The sequence below is a fragment of the Dicentrarchus labrax genome, unplaced genomic scaffold, assembly GCF_905237075.1.
Source record: "Dicentrarchus labrax unplaced genomic scaffold, dlabrax2021, whole genome shotgun sequence".
Lineage (NCBI taxonomy): Eukaryota > Metazoa > Chordata > Actinopteri > Moronidae > Dicentrarchus > Dicentrarchus labrax.
Genome location: NW_026136724.1, coordinates 688039 through 709035, shown reverse-complemented (window position 1 = coordinate 709035; position 20997 = coordinate 688039). Strand labels below are relative to the sequence as shown.

The window sequence follows — 20997 nt, the reverse complement described above, 5'->3', positions numbered from 1 at the left end:
TATTCCTTCCTGCTGTTCCCACGAAGTGTTTTACTGTGTGTTGTCTGTTTTCTTTAACTAAAACTGAAAGAAAAAGTGATTTTACAGCATGTTGGAGAACATTTCTATGAACATTCACCAGATTGCTTTGAACACTGTGTTAGACAGACATTACTTCATTGATCTTTATGATATGTTATAAGTTCTGTCCAGCTCCGACAGCAATAGGTCCACTGAGAAAATGACTTTACCGCTGAAAACCTTTAACTGGATGCAGACTTTCCAAAATTCAGACATCACGACAGCAGGGAAATAATAACACTTCACTTTCATCACTAAACTTAAATCCACTTTTGACTGAGCTTTTGTTACAAATTGGGATGTTAACTGATGGGCAGCAAACCAGTAAGTAAGGAAAGGAAATCAAATGAAAGAATGAAAGACACATGTTTTCATGTGAAAATAATCGAAGGAAAAGACACATGGTAGACAGAGCAGTTCTGTCTCTGAGTTTTCTCTCATTTATAAGGCTGCTGTTTTTGAGTTTGCTGCTCTCTCTTACTCTCGGCTGGTAGAAAAATCAGCCACAAATGAGAGAGAAAAGCTGAGCACAAACAGCCTGAAATGCTCCACAATACAGTGACTAAAACGAATTACATTCATGATTCATGCTGCTGTTTTAAATGGGGCGCAAAACCTATAAATTAGGCATAAAGTGTTTTAATGGGTGAAGTTATACTGCAGGCAATAGAAAGTACAAAAAGTGTAGACAGTAACATTTAACTCAATCTGACGTTTGCCTGGTGGTGTGGAGTTTTAAAACCAAAAGAATGCACTTGAGGCCAGCAGAGACTCTGGGAATTCAAACTGAGCAGAGCCATCACTTGGTTTGGATTTTTTTGTTTTGTCTGTGTTAATTAAGTCGCTATTTCATCAAAAACTCTACCACTCAATTGATTCTGCTATTTGAACATAAACACAGACGCATGCTTTACTTAATCAGCAGGAGTTGTGTGAGTAACCTTGTGCTTCACTGGAAAAGGTGAGTATACTCGAGTGACAAATTTGATGACTTTAGACTTGACTTGACAAAATAAAAAAAGACTTGACTCAACTTGGACTTTTACATCAATGACTTGTGACTTCACTTGGACTTGAGGACTTGAAAATACTTGATACCTTCCCCAAAGCCCAAAGATTAAAAAGTATGTTATTTAAAAAGTGTGCCATGAATCAATTCATTTGCTGAATTAACTAACATTAACACTATTTATTCCCAGAAAGTTGTCACTTAATTCCCCCTTAATTAATCCACTTAGTTTGAACCAATCTGACAACATCCAGTGAAGTTGCAGGAGTGAACCTTGAAGAACTAATGTTTTATTGCTGAGCGCCAGTGAGAGTAATACTAACGGTGCTTCTGTTCATTAAAGTGTTGTTAAAATGGCATTAGTTTTGAGTACAATGACTTGTTTAGGACATGTCAGTCATGACTTGGGATTTAAGAGCAAAGACTTGAAGCTTACTTGTGACTTTATTAACAATAATTTTGTCCCACCTCTGCAACAGTTGCTTTCACAATGTAGTGATTTTTTACAGAAGTAATTATTTTGTTTTTCTGCTGCTGAGCTGAAAATGAACTTGTGTGTGGAAGTACCTACCTTGATATTCTTATTTAGTGCAAGTAAAACCTTGATTATTCATTTATGAAACAGTTACCTCAGTCTACCTAACAACCGGTGCGCTCTTACTGTGAAAGAGCAGTTGATGTGTTTCCTACCTGAGTGGGAGAGCTGCAGTCGTGGTCCAGTTTGGCTCCAGGCTTTGGCTTCTGGAGCACTGCTGGAGTTCGCAGGCTGCAGCCACAGCAGTGGAAGGAGACAGACTGTCAGTATCTGAAGAGACTTCATCCCTCTGGCTCTGAGTCCTCCTGCTGCCTGCAGGGCTGCCGCGAATACTGTTGTCATCTCTGATTGATCTTCACTGAGATAGATGGAAGAAAGTCGAAGCAGCTGGTCACATCACACTCTGGGCTTCAGCTGACTGGAAGAAAAATGACAAAGAGGGAGTTGGAGAGAGACTGATTAATATTATGTCAAATGTGTTTGATGAAACATGATTCAACTTTTCTTTTTAGCCACGCTAGCAGCCTGGCTCTATGTCAGTCTGTTGGTTGGTTGGTTCAGCACTTTGGCCCAGATATCTCTTAAATATCTCAACAGCTATGGGGTGTATTGCCATGAAGTTTTGTGCAGACATTCATGGTTCCCAGATGATTTCCTTTTCAAATCAAACATCAAATATCAGTCTTTAATATCATTTCACAGTATATACAGCATTTACATACATGAAACAAAATTCCTCTGCATTTGACCCATCCTATATACATTACTATATACTTTAGGAGCAGTGAGCAGCTGTGAGGGGTTAGGTGCCTTGCTCAAGGGCACCTCTGCAGTGCACAGGAGGTGGAACAGGCACCTCTCCAGCTGCCAGTCCACACTCGAACCGGTGACTCTCTGGTTCCCAAGCCAAGTCCCTACAGATCGAGCTACTGCCCCCCGCAGCGCCACCATGAGGTTCACATTTTTGGTTCAAAGTGAAATACCTTGACAACTATTGGATGGACTGCAAAGAAATCTGGTACAGACATCCATGTCCCCCTCAGGATAAATTGTAAATAACTTTAGTGATCTCTTAGCGTTTCATCCTGCACCAACATCAGGTCAGACTTTTAATTTGTCCATCACTTTGTTTTGTAAGTAAATTCCTGCAAAACTAGATATTCCAGAAAATTCTCCAGTTAGACACATTAACTCCTTTTATAAAAAGACTAAAACTAGTTCTTCTTTTTTTCTGAATACAATCCTTCAAAATGTGCATAAATTGATGTAAAATAAACTTTTATGGAAAACCATCCAACATACAGCATATAAGAGATATTTCACTCTGATGGACCAAACAGCAATCTTAAGAGCCAATTAAGTAGAGTTAATCAAAGGGAAAGTTCCTGAGCTGTGTGGTTATGTGAAAAGTCAGATGAAGCTAGATTCCAGTAAATTAAGTCAATTAAACAGTAAAGGCTGAAGATAAATAATTGGAATTACTGGAATTTCAGACGTTTACATTCATAATGGAAGAGACCAGATTTTGACCATACCAGCCTCTTAATCTGAGAAAACACTGACTGCAGTTCTTTTGGCCACACTAGTAATATCCAGACGTCCCATTTATAAAACATTCACAACACTCAGAAACACACAGAGAGACAGAGTGAGAGAGTAACTGGGACAGACAAAGAGAGAGTCCAGAGTCAGCCCATAAATAATGTGACAGATTGTTTGTCGACGGTGATCTGAAGAGAGTGTTTGCAGGGAGAGAGAGCACTACTACCCAGAGACTATTTGCATCATATGAACCAAATAAAAATGAGATTGATACCCGATTAAGTTTGGTTATGTGACACCCGAATAAAACACATTAAAGCACTTCTTTTCCCAAAACAAGGTGATGAATCTGATACTCAGATAATTCAATTCAAATTCCAACTGGGTCCAGTAAGTTGTGGGGTTTAGGAATAAACAGTCCGAATTCAAAGTCTAATCGAATCACTGCACATTTACAAAATAAACAAACCAAAGAACATAGTTTTGCTTTTATTGACTTATTCTGCACTTTGGATGTGTCCTTTACATGCTGACGGCCACCTGAATAAATCTCTAGTAGACAGGAACTAAATGTGCAGCGAGGACTGGGAGGCTGTGTTAATGTGGGAATGTAGTTCAGGAGGGAAACAGATCAATTTATCATTTTGTACGGTTTACTACAGCGGTGGCGGGCCAGTTTTAAGAGGTTAGTTTGAGAAATGCAAGGAGAAAGAAGCTGCTGAGAGAGGAAAGACAGTGAGCTTGTCAGCTGAGCCCGAGTACTCCCAAACAGAAAGAGGACACAGAACAACCAATGGATGGACTATGAGACAACCGACCCCTGGACACAGACATGTTAAAGACCCTCCACCCCTCCCACATAGGAGCAAGACACCCAGACTGAAGGAGTTTATCATTTTGCATCTCGTTCTAGTTGTTTTGCATCTATTTGTAGTTTTTAATTTACTTTCCGTTTACAGTCACTTCAAACAGCGGCTCTGGTCTGGCCTCCTGACCCCTTCGGGCCCTATGTGGTGTGGTCCAGTTGGTAGAGTTGAAAACTTTCTGCAATGCAACAGAAAGTCCCTCCACTGTAACAGTACCCAAACCATGAAATTATTTCAGGTGGCGTGGCAAAACGCGAGAGTAATTTGCCGAGCTTGCAAGCACAGTTCCAGGAGAAACTGACCATGTTATCATACCATAATTTATCACAATCTGTCATGGCGGCTTGCTGGCTAGCATCCTGTCAGCAGGATTTAAAGAGCTCAACACGTTGGACAGACGCCTGCTGAGAGAGGAAAGACAGCCAGGGAGGTTTAACTTGGCTTCTGCTCTGCGTTTTTATCTACCCTCGCTGTGACTCGGCAGCGTGACTCTGACACTGCCGGTGCCAAAATGTGGAGATCTCAATTCAGAATGCCTCAGACAAGATCTCTTTTTATACTTGTTTACTGTTTTAAATACAGTGTGAAGACAATGAAGAGGCCATTTCTTTTCCAGCATTCAACAAGATGATGGAAGACGGAACTGACTCATAACTTAATAACAGCCTTTAACATCCACCTTTAATCCAGCAAATGGAAGCCTTGGGACAGAACCCTTTCAAATTAAAAACACTCCCCTTTAATCCTGCTTTTGACAGTTTATCTTCTGTAATGTTCTCTATTATTTCCATAAACTGTTAAAAGGATTGCCAGACACCACAAACATCCATGTGTCTTATGGTTTTAACCATACTGTTCTCTATGACACATCCTCTGAGAGCGCAACATGAACAAATATGTTTGTTCTGTTTATTAGAAGAAAGACTAAATTAAAGAATGTAATTATGGGTTATGTCAAACAGAGAGAGACGTAAAAAGAAGAGGAGGATGGCGTAAATGTGGTTAATGAAGACAAACTAAACAGAAAAGAAGCTGTGTAGCATTTATGTGCAGTTAAGAATAAACAGAATAAATTACAGTCGAAACCACCGTAAACCTGTCGCTTCAGGGTTGAATGACAAAACCCAGAAGACACAAAGGAAAGAGTTTCTTCTTCTTGCGGTGAAACAACAAACCACGCCAGTGTCTGAGTAATCAATAATAGCTGTTATTACTCGTTCTGCGTGTGAAACATAACTGTGGACAAGTTGTACTGTAACACAACGACATCATGTGTTTCACATCAGCGTTGTTCGTTTGTGTTCAACACTTGACTCGAGGAAACAACCTCCTCAGACCCGTCAACATTGAGACAGACGAGGAACAAACTGTCTCTTCCTCTCTCCGCTCATCTGACATGCAAAGTGTGTGTGTGTGTGTGTGTGTGTGTGTGTGTGTGTGTGTGTGTGTGTGTGTGTGTGTGTGTGTATGTGTGTGTCGCAGATAGAGAGAAAGAGAAAATAAAATGTGAAAGAGACAAAGTCAAGGTGACGGGAAAAAACATCAATTGATAAAAAATGTAAATCTGTGTGCGTGCGCTCAGGGTTTGTGTGTGTGTGTGTGTGTGTGTGTGTGTGTGTTAGCTTTGTTCCAAAGAAACTTGGGTGTTGACAAGAGTTTTTAAATAAATCCCTGAAGGAAACTCATCGTTTGTTTCCTCTGTCTGTCTGCTGGTCAGACACACACAAACACACACACACACACACACACACACACACACACAACACAAACAACACACACACAACACACACACACACACACACACACACACACACACACACACACACACACACTGCCGAATACACATTAGTGACATTACACACATTAATACACACATATGAACTTGAGATACACAAACACATACCAGCACGCATATACACACACATATATACGTACTCTCTCTCACTGACACAATGTGGTGAAGCCAGCCGGATGAGGACATGTCAACTTTTGGAGACTAAAATTAGACAGTTTGTTTACGTATGTTTGTGTTGTTTTTTTGGTTCAGATTCAGGTCGACTGCAAGTCACACAGGCCCAGCTAAATACACACACACACACACACACACACACACACACACACACACACACAGTCATACATTCAGCGTTGTTGTACACTTCTACCTTCAACTACAAATTGCTCCATTTACATAGAAATGATTGAGTAGATTCAGTTATTTGTTTTCTCTAGTCGGGAAGGTCATCTGAACACTCACTGACACTGACTAAAAGACGACTATGATGAGATTGCTTGATGTACCATACACCCGATACAGCGTATACGTTTTGGAGTCTTCAGGATGAATATAAAGCTTCCACACAGGTAGCTGTTTGTTATTTGGTGCATCTTAAAACTACACTTTGATCACAGTGACAGCAGTAACCCAGAAAGGACCAACCAGACACTGGCGCCGGATGGGGCCGCTCACATTTTTTGCGGCCACTGTAGTTTTTAATTTGCACTTGGAAGGGGAGGGTGAAGAGAGGGGGTTGCAATCTCAACTAAACACTACACACTATGGACCTTTAAGGTCTGACACACCAGAATGTGGCTGAGGGAAATTGTTGCAGATGTGTTTGTACCTTCTGTTCCTGTCTTATAACTACCTCCAGGTCTCTGCTGGGGAGCATGGACATGAAACATTTCCACAGATTTATATTCCAGCGAGTGATTCCATCTTGAAATGTTGGTGTGAGCCTTAAGGATGGCGATTGGTGACTAAGATTATCTGTTCTTTATTCTGGACTATGTGACACTTTGAAACGATGTCATCCACCCTTGATACCCATGAAATAAGACCTGCAGTAGCTACATCAAGAGTAGATGGGGCTGGGTAGAGGAAGCCTATCAGCCAGAGCAGCCTCTACGTTCAGCCTCGTAGGAGGATGTGACGTCCTGCATGAGTCACCAGTGTGTCACCTTTGTTTCACCTTTAACACACCGAGCAGAATGTTTTCCCACTAAAACCGCCGACAATTCTCCAACTTTCACAGCTGCAGCCTCGGTAAGGGTTTATGTTTGTTCATTGTTTGTCATGAAGCTTCCCACAAGTTCACCAACATGACAATAAAGACTATATCAATCACAGAATCATCTGATCATCCACAAAGTCTCAAACAAACTACAGCTTTTCCAGTTTTACGGAGTAGAGGTGATGATATTGTTAAAGCGAACGGTTCCCATGGCTATCAGTTAGACCCATCTTTATTTTCTCTTCCTGTTGCACCATGGGGGGTTGGGGCTAAACAATGAGTAAACAAAATAAGCTGTACCACATCCAGGTTTTCAGCTGCGTCTGGACTTCCATCATTATACACATTTAAATGTACTGAGGAATGGAACGATTCAGTTCTGTGTTGTTCCCGATGTAGATGTACGTAAATGGAGAGATACGGTATGAGAGAGTTAAAGACAAATGGGGACATTTGAAGTTAAATACAGAGAAAGAGTGAAAGGAAATAAAGACATAAAATAATCAGATAAAAGATAAAGAGATATCAGACTGACCCTCTAACCTACATCCTCTAACACTCCTGAAATAGACTGTTTTTGCTCAGAAATGTCAACTCTTTGTGTGGAGCTTCCTATGTTAGTAGAGCCAACGGTTTGTTTAAATAAAGACAGAATAAAAAGTCTAAAATGGACTTCCTAAATATGAAAGAATTGGTCTCTAACACAAGAAAGAGTTTTGTGGCAAAAGATTCCAGTTTATATTTTTATTTTTCATCCTGTTGGTTAAAGTGACTGACTGTTGGAGCAGGTCCTCTTCTACCGAGGCGCCACGTTGAAGGCGAGCTGTTATTGAGTTGGCTGCAGTCTGTAAGTTCCCTGTTAGATGCCACTGAATTGTACACTCTGGTCCTTTAATTTGTGTTTATTTTAATGGAAAAACCCTTTTGAGTATAAGTTACTCATTCTTTAAAAGGTTTGTAACTTTCTTGATTGAGTTACTTTTAATTTAATTGGAAGATAGAACAGGTGAGGGCAGAACTGCTCCTTTAGTACTTTAGACCTTAAAGTCTACTTACTGTAATAAATGACGGCTATACAAAGTGTATTCCAGGTCTTAAGTCAATACAGTGGACAGATTGTATGAGTATTATATTCAGTAATGGAATATCACCCTATAAAACATGTGGCAGCTCATCAAAGTGAAACTGGGAACAATATTAAAGAAAAAGGTAAAAACTATTACAGCCTTTGGTTTGGATGCCAGTCATTACATACATCTTGGACATATCATCAGGGAGAAACTTACTTATTTTATACTAATTTCCATTAAAATAAGCACAAATTAAAGGACCAGTGTGTAGGATAGAGTGGCATCTAGTGGTGAAGTTGCAGATCGCAACCAACTAACTGCTCGCCTTCGCGGACTCCAGCGAAAAGGACCCGCTTCCTCTTAATTTAAAAATGGCTCATTCTAAGGTAAACACAGATTCTTATATTCAGATGATTATTCACTAATGAAAACACACCTATTACGGTTATATATACAATCACTGCTACAGGAGCAGATGCATGATGGGAGGCACTGGCTGCGATACCACTGAATACACTTTTGACCTTCCCTTGTAAACTCAGAGCCTCTGAATACTTCAAATGCTTTCTCTGACCTCCTTTTCCCTGGAGCGCTCCAGAGAATAAAAGCAGGCGTTTCTTGCTGCCGCTCGAGGGATTAAAGTAGTTTTATTGTGTTTACAGGAGGACGAGGTGAAAATGTGGCTGGCCACTTGAGGGGAAACTGAAAAATCTCATTTTAAGTGCCCAGCTGATTTATCAGCGGAGGACACCGGACCCGACTCCATTACTCCCAGCAATTCTTCTTCTGCCTTTTCTTGTTTAATCTCTTTTATGTATAACTTTAACTATCGTCCTCCTCCTCACCGCTCTATATTTCCTTTCTTTAATCCTCCTCATTTAATCCTTTAATCTCTCTGTCTCTGCTCCTCCTTTTTACACCTCCTCCACTGTGTCTCTCCACCCCTCTCTGAGTCGTCCTCTCTCTCTGTGATACAGTGATATTCCTCAGTGTCTGTCGGCCAGGGGAGGTGATAGCTTTACAACTTCTCTCAGCCAACCCTCTAATCCTCATCATGATTTAATGATTCCTCCTCCTTCCATCGGTCGCTCCCCACTGATCCCTCCTGTCATCTCATTATTTAAAGATTAAGATGAGTTAATATCCCTCTCTGGTTTCTTGAATCTTTCTTTACTATAGGTCACTCTCTTTCATGTATCTCTATCTTTCTTCTGCCAGAATCCCTAATCACCTTTATCCTGTTGTCCCTCCTTTATTAAACTACTCAACCGGACCACACTCCTCTCTGTCTCCACATGTTTCAACCCTGTCTTTCTCTTGGTGGTCTCACACAGTGCCTGAAATGGGTTGGTACCAGCACTTCTGATGTTTGTCCACATGAGTACCCTTACTTCTTACCGAGTACTGCTACCACTGAGGTTTGAACCTCAGTATTTCTTTCCGAGGGATAAACAATAAAAGTTGTGAAATATCTGCTGTAAAATAACAACTTTGACACTTTCATGGACCCCAAAACCTCCCTAGCAAGTTCACTTTGGATCTCAGTATTTCTAAATTATAGTGAAAGTATGGAGGGATGGTCATGAAATATTATACAGACATTCATAAATCCTAGACAGTAAATCCTAATCAGTGATCCACTTTTTATTTCAGTGCAACCATTAGTTGATATTCTACAACTATTGGATGGATGATCATTAAATCTGGGGCACACTTTCGCATCCCCCTAGGGAATTGTAATCCCTTTGGTACTGATCGGTACTCCTCAAGTGCTCAAGTTGCTTTATGACATTTGATATGTGAGTACTGTGTTATCTAACCGCAACCATAATGCAGAGTCTAGTACACATGTTGTTTATATGTTAGTTTCATGGAGGGAGTTTTCATCAGTGCCCAGCGAACAGGTGTACGGCTCGGGCAGAAGTTCAGCCCTGAGGCCCCGGATCCAGCCTGCACCCTGGTACCTGACAGCTGTAAAACCACTCCGAGATCTATGTATCTCTGTGAGCGAGCAGAGCATAACAACATTCTTGGTTTACTGACCGTGTGTTCAGGGTCACATTGACAGTAGTAATGTTTAGCTTATGCAAAAGGCAGGAGACTTTATGAGCACATATGGAACATGTGCAGAGGCTTTTAACACAGTGCCTTCAAATCAGAAGCACGAACATCAAGACAGGAACAGAGGACACCTCACTGTCAACATCTGGATGATACCGGTGTTATTATAGTACTGCAATTTCAATGGTTACAGAAAACCTTCAATAAAGAGAAAAGTAGAATGAAATGAGCCTGTAATGATTGTGTGACACGATGATTGTTCCAAATACTTTATAATCTGTTTTTTTCAATAAATTGTGTCTGTTCCTCACTGAGCAGTGTCTACTTAAAGAAGTTAATTTAATTCTTAAATAAACTGAGACTTAATTGTTTTGCATCTATACTTGAAAAAGTACAACAAACACTGTATGAATATTCAGTCTATGTCACTGTACAACTAGGACACTTTGGTCTATAAAATGTCAGAAAATTGTGAAAGAATCCCCTTCACAATTTCCCAGAACCAAAGTTTATATTTATATAATGACTGTTTTCTCTAATTAGCAGTAACCCCCCCCAAAAAAAAAAAACATTATAGAAGAATATGAAAGCAGCAAATATTCACATTAAAGAAAGTGGAAATTTGGTAATTTTCTTTAGAAAATGACACAAACAATTAATTGATTATGAATTTTCTGTTGATAAATAGATTAATCAACTCATATAATATATACATACATATAATTACAGGCTATATGTGTGATAAAACCTCATTTGTTGCTGATGTCAATAAAATATGTGAACTGGAATGACACTGGAGATGTATTTCCAATATTTTGTTGCATATTTGGTACATGAAACATTCCACAGCAGTAAAATATGCTGGAAAGATTCAGACCTACTTTCTGAGGAGGAATACACACATTCTTGGTCCATGGACAACATGTGCAAATACTCAGGTGGATGGAGATTATAAAAGCAAGAACATTAAGAGACAGTAAATCTCAGAGGCTTTCTCTGACGTTGCGGGGGGGAAACATTTTTCTTTCACGCTGTTCTGATTTACTTTGTGGAGGCGTTCTCGCTGCCAGGCCTCACTGATGGGTTGCATCGGAGTAAAAACATCCACAGGACAAACACAGATGTTGGGCCAATGGATGGATTGTAGAAATCAAGACTTTTCTGACGTTACTGACCAGCTCATATCTCCCTGTTGCGTTATATTATCATTTTCAGATCACGGAAATATTATGAGGGCATCTATTTGCTTCATTTATTTTATTTTGGAGTTTGTATTTAAAGTTTAAGTCCTATTATATATATAAAAATTTACATAGGTTCCTTTGATTCCAGAGCAGAGAGATGACACAACGAGGTGAATTCAAAAAGAACCTGGAGCAGGAACTTCACTTCCACGCAGGGATCCGTCTTACTCTCATATGTTTCAGGTAAAAGCTGTTTCCAGACAGATGGACACTTTTGGCTCTTGTGCAGAAAACGTGTGAAACTATAGTAGTTCAGGGATGAATATAAACCCACTGGTATCGGTATTATACAGTTAGTGCAACCCGGTTAGGTACATATGAATCACTTTTTAGGGTCTTTTTCTCTCCGAGGAGGAAATTATTGCAGCATTCTTGATTCAGATTCAAACACACAAAAATCTTATTTGGATGAGATTTACTGCAGCAGGGATAGAAATATATTCTGCAGTGGATACAGACCTGCTGCTGGTGGCTGTATTAAAAACACACAATATCGGAGAATTTAAAGACAGACTTGTACTGTCAGTCATCATGAGGCCTTTATCTTTGAAGGATAGACACTGCATTTCATTTTCCACAGTAAAACTAACTAAATTATTTTTTATTTAAACATATCTGGTCTAAGAGGAAGTTAAAATCAATGATAGAAGATTATTCTTAGATCTTATGTGTCATCTATTGCACTTCAGAGCAAGATGGGATTGACTGTTGCAATCAATATAAAAATGTGCTCACCAAAGTACGCCCTGTGACTTGATGATTTTGTTTTGGGTTTATCTGTCCTCTTGGCTCAGTGAGGGTTTGTCAGGAAAAGGTCTTGGTTTCATTCCCATTGCTCCGGCCTATTTCATGGCTCTGAGATGTGACTTCAGAGTCGTACTGGAAGACGTCAGACTCTCCACAGGAAACCAAAACAACATTCTTGAATCCAGGACAAGAGTGTGAGTGATGGTGAAATCTTCCAAAGTTTTCTCTGCAAAGGTTTAGACAAAATGAGACTCGCCTCTACAAGAAGATTAATTTTAAAAAGGTATTTCTTTCTTTTGAAGGACATTAATAAATTAACTCCTCAACCCCAACAATGATGGTAGAAACAGAAAGTCATCATTGGAGACTCTGAGGAGACTACATTACATTACATTACGTTACATACGTATCCTTGTTTATCAGTGATTCTTGAATTAATCACCAACATTTTGCACTTCTGTTTCAGCATCAGTTAACAGAATTTGTTATTCTCACATGGATCTATGGATAGCGCTGATGATGCAGGATGACTTCATCTTTACTTTGTTAGGTTTGTTTGTAAGAAGTCAGCGTGAACCATTGACAATATATAATAAGTGGATAGAGCTTCTGCGTCTGAGAAGTGAGGCAAACGCAGAATTGCTTAAACCCAGGGATGGCAATCATTATGGATTCTGCTTGTACGTCCAATTCTTAGTTGATTCCCTTATAGATTTCTGATCAATTTTCTGTGTGGAAAAAAGACATCTACATCACAGCACCTGTTTTATTATCTGACACACTGTTAGTACAGCATGGTGTTCATTTAGTAACTGATGGTCCCATTTAGAGTAAAATAGACCATAAAGTAGGGTATGCTTTAGGGCGGGGCCATCATCGTGATTGACAGCTCATTCTCAGTGAGTCCGTCCAGCTCAACGCACCAAACTCAGATCAAACTGTTAAACTAGGCAGTGCTGATCAGATATGGATCCAGATTATGTTACTGCGTTGACTATTTCTCTCCTCAAATCTGTTCACAAACTACAGATTACTGGTTATCTGGAATACCAAATCCTGTGTGAGCAGGCGAGCCACCATTGTTTCCTGCTTTTACTGTGCAGCCAATGAGAGCAGCTCAACTCGTATTACGTCACCACTACTGGCTTCAGAAAACCAACATAGGAATGGCCAATGCTCAAACGGTACTCCACCAACCAATGCGTGACGTCACGATAGATTCACAATAGAACTGAAGGGCAACAATGCATCTTTCTTGTCCCTTGGTCTGGACCAAATGGACCGAACTACAGGTGTAACAGTGATCGTAGATCACAGCTAACAAGTTGATATTAGGAGAGAGTGGAGGTCTGAACCGGCCTCAGTGTTGACCCATGATCAGCCTTTCGCTCTGCTACAGTCCATTGAGCTACAAAAACAGCTTCATTATTCCAGAGTTCATAAAATCACCTTACAGTACGTGGGCAGAAAATAATGATGAGATGAAAGAACACACTGGTTTTATTTTCAGATGAAAGACTCGTCTTGTTTCTCCAGAGGGACGACGAGAGCCAAGAGTTAAGGCAAACAAACAGCGTTATGGGAACTGAGCTGCACCGTACAAGGAATTCTGGGAAGAGGAAACTATCTTTTTAACCTCTCTCTCTGATGACAGTGTCTCCCTCTATCTGTCCAAGGCCTTGAGGAAATACTCTCTCTCTCTGGGGGATTCTGGGAAGAGGAAAAAAGCTGATGTCACCCACTTCCAGATGGCAGCGCAAGGAAAGAGAAGAATAGGAAATGGGCCCCTTGATTCTTACACAACTCCCATATCCTTTAAGTTAGTCACATATTCTTACGCTTTCTTCAACCAGAGGGAACAGACGTTAAAAACACACCTGCTGCCTGGTGTTTGCTTTACGGACAGACCTCGGTTTGTTTGTGTGACACCATGTTAGAGGAAGTCGAGGAAAACAGTCGTTTGTTATATTCCAAGAAATGTCTGCAGCCGTTACGAACACAACATCCAGTGCTCATAGATCCATTATGTAAGGCAGTGGTTCCCAGTCTTTTTCCTTAAGGGACCCCTTTTGAGTAAACTTATGAACCCTGACTATGGATATTTCGTATTATTATTTAATACAGCTAAAACTGTAAACTGTCCAATAGTGATAGAATAGCAATGACTGCAGGAAGATTGTGTGAAACAAGCTATTTTTTATTATTTCCTGTGAAAACTGCATCAGAGTTAAGTTTTTCTGATTTTTTACGTAACTTTTTATACTATCATCTGTATGTTTTATGTTTTTATTTTATTTTAACAATGATACATATTAAATACAGTGTTTTCTTCTCCCAGATACTTGGCCATTGTTCTAATAGAGCTTGTGTTCAGGTCTTCAAAATCTAGATAATCTGAACTTTAATTGGGAACCAATGATGTAAGGGATAATGCCTGACGAGGTGTCCATTAATTCCTGATAATGGACACCTCCAAGGGCATTATCCCTCTTATACCATGGTCCTCAAACCAATGTGCGATGTCACGACAGGTTCACACCAGAACTGAAGGATCTTTCTTTTCTCTTGGTCTGGACCAAATGGACCGAACTACAGGTGTAACAAGTGCATTGATTTATAACAGTGGACAGTTTCATTGGAACTACTTAGTAAGTGTTCAATATCAGGAATTAATGGACACCCTGCAGCCAATCAGAGTCCAGTATTCATCCAGATCATGGTGTAAGTGGAAGATATGTGTCAGTGAGTTTCATCAGTATGTCAGGCAGCATTTGTTCTGATTCAAACAAAGACAAGAACTAACAGTTACTATCTATCTTTAACTATATCAAAGACTTACAGTTAGCTCGTGACGTACCGAGATGTAAAATAATCTACAAGAACAAGATATTCAGATTATTACGTCAGGAACATGTCAACATACAGACAGTCTGCACATTCAGTGACAATCATGTTTTATCACGGCTCCACTACTGATAGCAGTGTTGGTCTGTTGGTCCATCACTTTGGTCCAGACTGAAATATCTCAACAACTATTTAATGGTTGGATATAAGAGTTTTGGACATTCATGATCCCCAGAGGATGAATCCGACTAACTTTAGTGATTACTTTTCATCTTCATCACATCAAAATCTGAATTTGTACTTTGGTTTATGATCAAATTACCTTCAAAACTAATGGTGTTCCCATCAACCTCAGCTGTATTTTGTGTTTCGTGCTAATTATCAATGTCAGCATACTAACACACTTCAAACATTAGTTTGTTAATATTGTCATTGTGGGCTTGTTAGCCTACCAATGTTAGCATTTAGAATAAAGCACTCACAGCCTCACAGGGCTGTAGACTCTCAACAGGAATTTTAATTGTGAGAAAGTTACAACATTAATATACAGTCAAATCTCTGGTTTTTAACTCTTTTCAAATGCAATAGCAAGGGAACGCTATGCGGGAAACACTTTTAAAGGCAGGTGGATTTTGCACAAAAGTCCTTATACTGTAGTTAGATTATTCACAGCCAGTATGGACAAGAGGAATAATTACAGCCACTAAATCTCTCTCAGTCTACACATGGCATGTGAGCATTGTATTAAGAGAGAATTTAAAAAATGACTGTGATTTAATCTTTAAAACGTCTTTTTGGGACATCCTGGTGAACTATGGTTAGAATTTATAACTGCCACGTCCCGGGGACCATTGTTTCATGTCATTCCCTTCCTTCTCCCATTGCTTCCTGTCTGCTATTAGCTATACAACAAAGGCAAAAACACTTAAATTAATCTACAAAGACTTTGTTTCTTTTTTCCCTTTTAATCTTAATCTCAAGAATCTGAATAGAACAGAATTAGTCATTGACCCAGATACCTGAGTCCGCTGCTCATTAGCAGACTGTCTCACTGTGTGAAGGACCTGAACCTAATGGCTTCATACGACAGGTGCAGTGTGAACATGTTGGTTTCTTTTAACACTTTGTTTTCTGCCTTTTCTTTTCATTCTTCCTTTTCATCTACAGGAATGAAGCTTTTTCCTGGAAGAAGCCCAGAGGGAAACTGTTGCTTATTGTGAGAGCGAGGGAACAACATAATTAGTGCTGCAACACAGTCAGACGCTTGGACCTCTGCGTGTGTGTGTGTGTGTGTGTGTGTGTGTGTGTGTGTGTGTGTGTGTGTGTGGTGTGTGCGTGTGTGTGGGGTGTGTGTGGTGTGTGCGTGTGTGTGCGTGTGTGTTTCTGCATTCGTCTTGCACTTTTCGGTGTATGTTTCCAAAAGTTCTAAGTATAATTTCTGCTGAGTGAAAGGCGTGTGGGAAGATGTACGTGTGTATTTCTGCCTGTGTGTGTATATGTGTGTGTGTATATAATAATTCATGTGCAGTATGAGTGGTGTATGATGTATGAACACTGTCTGGTTAGATGGATGGCTTCTTTTATGTCTCGGCTCCTGCCTTCGGGGTTTGGGGAAGGGTGGAGTATAAAGTGCAGACCAGCGGGAACCCTCAGTTTGTTATTGCCTCAACAAAGTCCAGTCTGGAGGGTTTTTTTCTATTTATGTGTGTGTGTGTGTGTGTGTGTGTGTGTGTGTGTGTGTGTGTGTTAAAAAAGACCAAGGCGACCTGCTGCTACCTATTTAAAATCGTCGTCTGAAAGGGGGGATCTCCAGCAGATTGTGGCTCATTAAAAAGGCATTCAACACATTTATTATTGAAGGGATTGAATTTTGGCAAAACCTTATGGTATTATAATTACAGGTCAAAACCAGGCCACATATTCATTACTGGTTGCCAGTTCAAGTGGCTGCATTAGTCATCGAGTATTCACTGTATGTGTTTACTGTTGCCTTCTTTAGATTAGATTATTAAATGCAGCTGTGTCTCAGCTCAGCATCCTGTTGTTTTCTGCATGTGTGTTTTATTACTGATAACTAAAGGCAGGGGCCAGTATTTAAATTCTGTATCTGAAACCTTTTGAATCTCTTATCCAATCCCATTAATCCTATTTCCTTTCAACGTGTGCCAACTAAAGACTAAAAGAAAAGCAGCCTGATGAAGCTGCTACCTGTTTTCCATTTATCTAAAAAAAAGAATAAATAGGGATAAAAGGTTTAATTGGAGATGAATTAGTATCAGAGCTGAATGAATCATGCTCAAATTGAATTCAAACATTAGAATCTGTGTTAGTCCTGCAATTAGTTAGCAATGATAAACATGCAGCGTCCAGTTGCACTTTCAAAATAAAGCGTGCTGAGGTCACAGTTTGGTTAGGTTTATACTGCATCATAAACGTATGTACTTTTCACGTCTAGGCGATAAAAAATGTGACACTGACACGATGTCCTCTATTGGATCGGAGGGTCTGTTACACACTTTGGTGTGAGACTGGGCTGACAGTCTACTGAGGGGTTATAAAGACTTATAAAGACAATCTCATCTATTGTCAGGATCTAATTTTTAATCCAGATTCATATAATGTCTCACCTTCACGCTGCACAAAGGGAGCACTGTGACTGGATCTGGATGTTCAGTGGAATGCCCCTTTAACGGCCATAACCTGAATCGTGGAGCTTCAGTCAGTTCTGACATACTGCAATAACACAGCAGTCCATATGTTGGTCTGAGCAGTCAATAAGTCTTCACTGAAGCTCACAACGGCCTGAAATTCCAATCAGTCTGAGGGGACCTTTAAAGGTCGGTATGCAGCGAAGGTAAGAAAAAAAAGTACAATTTAAATTTACAAGCGGCTGCAGTGAGATAAGGGCGTGTTCCTTATGATTTAGAGCCAAGTGTGCCAAGTGAGGTTTAGTCCAAACTCACGCTAACTGTAAGTGGGATGATTTGTGTTTGAATGAGGATAAAAAATTGTCATGCAAGTAAAAATTACACAGATAATGACCAAGTTATGCTGACTGCACTGCACAGATGTTGTTAGAGACACAGGTTTACCCTTGCATATGAAATCTTGACTGTATTAATGAGATGAGGGGACTTTTATCAACAAGGGGAATGCACTTACATGAAATGACTCACTCGACAGTTCAGAGTGAAACTAACAGCTGTAAAATATTTTCCATTACAACTTTTGGAACATGACTCAAAGCTGCTGTGCTGGAAAACAAGTGAGTCTGCAGCCACGCCAACACCTCTGTGAGGCTGCAAGTATCTGAATATCAGATCATCTTAGATTGGAGAGATGCAAACCCAGAGTAGAAACCTTGTGGGCGGCACTGCTAGAGGATCATCAACACCACCAGGATTTACTGTCTGGAGACTATATATATGTATATATATGTATAAAACTGATACATAGATGTAGAGAAAGTTTACTTAATCAGTGAAACTTTGACCTCCTGGTGGTGCTAGATTAAAAGTCAGGGATAACAAAAGTCAAAGATTCCTCCGTCCAACAGCCGTAAAATCTGAGCCATAAAATATTCTAACACGGTGACCATCCAGTAAACGCTATTAGAAAAACACCATGTGAACACATGCACACACACACTCACAGCAGCCTTTAGATTTGACACACAGCGAGGCAGAAAGTAGTCCCCCCTCATTAGGCGTCTTAGCGAGCAGTGAAAGGCGAGTCTATTCACTGGATCGGGTGGGAACACTGGGACCAGCCGAGCAAAAAAACAACCAAGCAGCCAGGGAGGCAACCGCACACTGCAGACCCTCCCGACTTCTCCTCACACAAACACAATGGAGGGAATGTGTGTGAAGCTTAAATTTCAAGACTTGTGTCCCCTCGCTTTTCTCTGTCCTCCACCTCATCCTCATCTTCATCCCCCTCCTCCGTGGCTCTCACTATGTTTTGTAAAGAGGCGTCTTAAAGAAAAGCTGTCCTTAAGTCCTCCTGACAGCTGTCAGTCTGAGCGGGAGCGGCAGAAACCCCCATCACCGAGCTAACAGCTTTACACACAGATAACGACAGGCAGCGCTGGCAGCTCAACTAGAAACAGGCAGGATTCTGTTTCACTGTTTCTTTACTTACTGACATCTTCACTCCAGAAACAAACTCTGAAGTGCATATTTCTGCAAGCTGCCATCAATAACGTCTGTTAGAAAGAAATAAAGTGTATTGTTTTCATGCTTCAGGTATCGAAAAGATTGATCAGATTTCATTTGACTCACAGACAAAGTCTTAGTGTTTTAGTTTACTGTAACTAACTACTGAGTACTGATGACTAAACTGGTTATACTGGATATCAAACTTTTTCTGGCACACACCGCTTCAGAAGTTCACACCCCACAATTCTGATCAATTAATAACAATGACAGGGAAACCAAAACGGATAAAAAAGGATCCAAGTTGAATTTTAGTAATAGATCTTATCTGTCTTATAAATGAAAATATGGCCAAAAAAAATATGGCCAAAAAATCAGTACTCAACAAAAATATTGAGTCACACCCAAAAGATTGTGACACACTTGGCCTTAAGAATAAGAAATTAATAAAACCGTCACTGAAAAAAAAAAAAAACTGTGTCAAGAAAAACAGAAAAAACAGGCGGTTTTCATGTAATCGTGGTGAGGAAGGAATCAGAATCATTTCAGCTGTGGGTGGTACGAGTGTGCAGGGCCAGCAGGCCAAATACCAGCCAGAACAAATAAATAATACAAATAATACCTTTACATGCAGGTTGGTGAGCTGCCAAACAGGCTGACAGAGCAGAGGCACTTACGGGGCAGAGACGGGGCAGAGACTAATGTCCCGGCCGGGCTGCGGCGCTGTGTGTGAGACCTGTGTGTGTATCCATGTTGTGTATCTGCGGCCTGAATATCTGCAGCGGTGATAAGATATCAGAGGAGGAGAAATAATCTACTCCCAGCACCTCCATATCTCCCATCGCTCTGACACTGATCCCAGCCATTACCAGCTACACCCTGAACTCCTCCACACACACACAGCTGGACAAACACCCACACACACACACCTACACACAAAAGGTTGGTGGTCGGAGATGCATATGGAATATTATACACAACTTCTCTGATATGGAAACTTGATTGATAACAGGGCTGCATTATTTTCATTATAAATACATCTGCTGATTATTTTCTTGATTAGGCCATACGTCCTCAAATGTCTTGTTTAGTCCACAAACCAAAGGTATTCAGTTTAAAGTCATAGAGGACGAAAGAAAGCAGAAAATATTCACATTTGAGAAGCTGAAATCAGAGAATTTGAACATTTTGTCTTAAAAACTGACTCAAATATATTTAGCAAAGTAGTGGCAATTATTTTAGTTGACAACTATTCAACTAGTGGCTGCTGCGCCCTGTACAGAGCCAACCCCACGCACACATTCATCATTCCAGCAAGGGAGGAAACAATAGAGCTGAAATTAGCTGGACTCCGGAGCTCTAAACTGGGACAGTGTTTGAGAGAAACGGTCTTCTAATGGCTGTAATAAAAATAAAAAAAGCCACTTGCTTCTTACAACATTGACAAGTGTCACAAACTGGGCAGCTTTTGTGTCCTTTAAGTGTCTGACATTAAACTTCAGCAGTCGGGTCCGAGTGTGTCTTTTGAGTTGAGGAGCAGGAAGCAAATAAAGTTTCTCTGGGAAACAGAAAGTATTCTGTCTTTTAAAGGACAAGTTCAAGTTGTAAAGGACAGGAAGAGTCTGTGTGTCAGACAAACACACACACACACACACACACACATTGTGTACAGTGTGTACGCATGTAGTAAAACCTCTTTCAGGACTGCATAAGGAAAAAAACATCTTCTTATTTTGACAGATATTGCAATATGATTCACGATTAGTCAGTGAAGTTCCTCCCAAGTAACAAATGAGTGATGTGCGCTGAGAACAATGAGGACGAGCTTTCCCTGATGACACTGACCTTCTCCTT

General features: G+C 40.2%; 1 protein-coding gene across 2 annotated transcripts in view; it reads right to left on the bottom strand.

Annotated features, from left to right (window-relative positions):
• The window catches only part of si:dkey-49n23.1 (semaphorin-3D), a 92071-nt gene that overhangs the window by 54211 nt on the left and 16863 nt on the right, over nucleotides 1-20997 (bottom strand). Inside the window, exon 2 of one of the 2 annotated variants that reach the window (XM_051393131.1) lies at nucleotides 1760-2022. In XM_051393131.1, the coding sequence (XP_051249091.1) occupies nucleotides 1760-1946 (187 nt within the window). In that variant the 5' untranslated portion in view covers nucleotides 1947-2022. The remainder of the gene's footprint in view (nucleotides 1-1759; nucleotides 2023-20997) is intronic. The other variant, XM_051393132.1, reaches the window with a different exon arrangement.